This window comes from Camelina sativa, chromosome 3 (genome assembly GCF_000633955.1).
Source record: "Camelina sativa cultivar DH55 chromosome 3, Cs, whole genome shotgun sequence".
In the NCBI taxonomy this organism is placed as follows: domain Eukaryota; kingdom Viridiplantae; phylum Streptophyta; class Magnoliopsida; order Brassicales; family Brassicaceae; genus Camelina; species Camelina sativa.
This window is the reverse complement of record NC_025687.1, coordinates 17,583,825-17,584,600: the sequence shown is the minus strand read 5'-3', so window position 1 is coordinate 17,584,600 and position 776 is coordinate 17,583,825. Positions and strand designations below refer to the sequence as shown.

The following is a 776-nucleotide window of genomic DNA, read 5'->3' as shown; positions in this document are numbered from 1 at the left end:
TCCTGCAAAACATAAGCTTTAATGCTATTCCAAGTGCTTTGACGCTCACACCGCTCAAATAGTTTGAGATTCAAAACAAAGCGAATGAAAGAATAAACATGTTAAATTATAAGTTTTGGTCACTTTTTATATGACCATGAGAAAACCAACATTAATAAAGACAATGGTTTTTTTTTTTGAATCCCAACAATTCGTAAAATGTGTTTCTTACCTTTTTACAAAAGATCTAAAATCCAAATTTTATAACCAAAATATCTATTTAAAAACCGGGTTAACGGATGTTTGTCAACTGTGTTGATGATACGTTGCTACAGTAGTTTACTGGTTAGCATTTATATTTATATATTTGGGCCTTCGTAAAAAGCCCAATAATAGCCCATATAACAAAACGCGCGTGTATCACACAGGTAGAGTGACACAGTGATCGTCACCGGTAAATTAGTTGGCAACTCACTCCGCCTGCTCTCTTCGATAACTCCGAGGAACCTCTTCTCTTCTCTTCTCTTCTCTCTCACTCCTTAAATCCCATTTCGCTCTCTGGCATTGTGATTAACGAAATTGGGAAAAAAAAATGTCTCGTCTTCTCCAAACACCCTTCTTACCCTCCGTGTCTCTCCCCACAAAAACACGATCTTCCGTTCCGGGTTTCCGGGTAAAGCCCCGGACCATCCCAATCCAAGCAAAGATCCGAGAAATCTTCATGCCTGCACTAAGTTCCACGATGACCGAAGGCAAAATCGTCTCTTGGGTTAAATCCGAAGGCGATAAGCTCAACA

The 776-nt window shown here is 39.3% G+C and overlaps 1 protein-coding gene across 3 annotated transcripts in view; it reads left to right on the top strand.

Moving 5' to 3' along the window:
* LOC104777430 (dihydrolipoyllysine-residue acetyltransferase component 5 of pyruvate dehydrogenase complex, chloroplastic) overlaps window positions 416-776 on the top strand; it is a 7,266-nt gene continuing 6,905 nt past the window's right edge. The window contains exon 1 of one of the 3 annotated variants that reach the window (XM_010501692.2): window positions 416-761. In XM_010501692.2, coding sequence (XP_010499994.1) covers window positions 572-761 — 190 coding nt within the window. In that variant the 5' untranslated portion in view covers window positions 416-571. The remainder of the gene's footprint in view (window positions 762-776) is intronic. The other 2 variants (XM_019243827.1, XM_019243828.1) reach the window with 2 other exon arrangements.